Source organism: Branchiostoma floridae, chromosome 7 (genome assembly GCF_000003815.2).
Source record: "Branchiostoma floridae strain S238N-H82 chromosome 7, Bfl_VNyyK, whole genome shotgun sequence".
In the NCBI taxonomy this organism is placed as follows: domain Eukaryota; kingdom Metazoa; phylum Chordata; class Leptocardii; order Amphioxiformes; family Branchiostomatidae; genus Branchiostoma; species Branchiostoma floridae.
Genome location: NC_049985.1, coordinates 18,117,511 through 18,120,085, shown reverse-complemented (window position 1 = coordinate 18,120,085; position 2,575 = coordinate 18,117,511). Strand labels below are relative to the sequence as shown.

Sequence of the window (2,575 nt, the reverse complement as noted above, 5' to 3'; positions counted from 1 at the left end):
CAACCTTCCTTTAATTCTTCTGTAAACGTTTCGAGGACCACCTGTAGCCTGTCATCTGATTTTGTACTGATGAAGCATTTACGGAAGAATTAAAGGAAGGTTGTGCAACGAAGAAGACTTTGTTGAATATGCTGACACTGACTCAGCCTGGCAGACATAGTGAATAGTTTTATTGCACAACAATTGTACGGGGTACAAAGTATGGCATCTACATAACTACAGTAATATAACTTAACGCTTATCTAACTAATACAGAAGTTGTAGTATGGGATAAATTTCTTACAGTTATTGGAGGCTTTTACAATCATTGGAGGAATTTCTAATGTCTAAACCTTCTTTGATATATTTTCCTATATCTGTCATGCAGGGATTGTCACATATCATGATGTATTTGAATTTGCACTTCAGGTCCATCGAGATGAACCCTTGTGTATAGGATGACAGCCTTGTGTACAGAGAATTTCGTATATCAGAATATTTGGGACATACAACCATAAAGTGATATTCGTCTTCAATTAGCTCTGGACAGAATGGACAAACCGTCTGATCTATAGGGATTTTTTGGAATGATAAAGCATCTTTGGAGCGATTCCGTTACCAGTAAATGTAGGGTCAGACTGGACCTGAAGCACCGGTAATGCAGTGTTGAGACATTATTTAGTTGCAGTTATACCTACATGTTTGTTCAAGGCATTAACATCAGCTTAAACTGAAGTTATAGTTTGTCTTTTTGAGCGATTATGCCACCTGTAACTGTAGAGTTCTACTTTGATGCGATCTGTCCAAACTAAAGCTCCAATGCTACTGTGTTGGGATATACCGTCTGGTTGTAGTTTTATGTACATATACTCGTTCAGGGCGCACATGAACGCACGTCATCCGATAACGTTTTTGGCTTTCGTAGCGAATGTAGTTTGTTGAAAAAATACAAATTGAAATTTATCAATCTATTTAGTAGCATTTATTCTATTCAGTGACCGGGCACTGCTCTACGGATATCTAGGAATTAAATTGTACCTGCATACTTATTTTACCTTCACCGAAGAGAAACGATTTTGCTTAGTGTATGCTTCTTCTCCAAATAAACAAGGTCAATGGCAACTGTCATATATAGTAACCAGTAAAGTAGCAGACACTGTGGTGTTGGATTACAGTATGTAGCAAGTGGTAGGGCAGCGGCTGGGCACACACATACACACACAATCCTGTATATATATATATATATGTATGCATATATATATATATATATATATATACAGAATATATGTGTGTGCATGTGTGTGTGTGTGTGTGTGCATGTGTGTGCATGTGTGTGTGTGTGTGTGTGTGCATGTGTGTGTGTGTGTGTGTGTGCATGTGTGTGTGTGTGTGTGTATGTGTATGTGAGTGTGTGTGTGTATCTGGTAAATGCAGAACAAAGTATTTTCAGTATTAGCAGACTATAGTACAGTATTTCTTTCAAGATAAAAGTTTCTTGTTTTATCAACAACATGGATCAGCTAGGTAGCTGTAATTTACCGTCCCTGTTTAGCATAGCTCGAGTGGATGAAAGTATTGTTCATGCAAATTGCAATTATTACATATCAAACTATTGTGATTTACAAAATATTTCACAAAATGTGATTTTTTTGTGATCACATTTGTTACATATATGCATAGTTATGAAATTTTGGGTAAGTCCATGGGCATGTTACAGCTCAACTCTGGTACAGAATTCATTGATTTTACATATATGTATCGACTGTAACTTTGTCATCCGTTTCTCTCGCGCCATCCGCCGGTTTGTCCCGTTTTCTGCAACACGTGTTCAAGGTCGAGTTGAAGGTCGGACAGAAGGGCACGTGTCTGGTGAAGGTCAGTCTGTCCAGAAGGTCATTTCCGCACGGGAAGCCGTAGTGACGGTCAACATCCGGGGTATCGCTGGTGACGTCATGCTGGAGGAGCCCGCGCTCCGCTCGTGTTCCTGGCGGGAAGGGGTGAAGCTCACGGTCACATATCAGATTACACTCAAATCTTGTCAGATATCAGATTACACTCAAATCTTGTCAGATATCAGATTACACTCAAATCTTGTCAGATATCAGATTACACTCAAATCTTGTCAGATATCAGATTACACTCAAATCTTGTCAGATATCAGATTACACTCAAATCTTTACATATGCACGTGGCCCCATAGCTACCTGTGCTCGAAAAATTACTAGTATTTCATAATCGGCGCACTTTGGAGAGGATATTAAGTCTTTGGATAGACACAGGCCTTTCCAGAAATTCCTTGCAAATTAAAACAACTACGCAAAAATGTTGTCCCGGGTTTACACAATGAAACAGTAATATAACAATACAAAGATTATATAGTACGCTATGTGAGGCTTTTGAAACGTTTATGTTGCTAACGAAAAAGATGAAACTGTTCATTTAGCTTAATAAAAACGCTTTGATTCTGCGTTCATTGCGCCAGTACAGTCACTAAACAAGGCCCTTGGCGCCCCCTTACCCGGAATGGTATTGTCCAACGTGAATCCGATGAAGCCTCCGATGAACATGTGCGTGCTGAGCAGGACCGTCAGGATCT

The 2,575-nt window shown here is 39.3% G+C and overlaps 1 protein-coding gene across 1 annotated transcript; it reads right to left on the bottom strand.

Moving 5' to 3' along the window:
• Nucleotides 1-1,387: 1,387 nt before the first annotated feature.
• Nucleotides 1,388-2,575, bottom strand: LOC118419932 (solute carrier family 23 member 1-like; the record flags this gene model as incomplete). Its single annotated transcript, XM_035826601.1, is given in 2 exon segments — nucleotides 1,388-1,963; nucleotides 2,498-2,575. Coding segments are annotated over 2 exon segments (317 nt in total), but the record flags the coding sequence as incomplete, so codon positions are not given.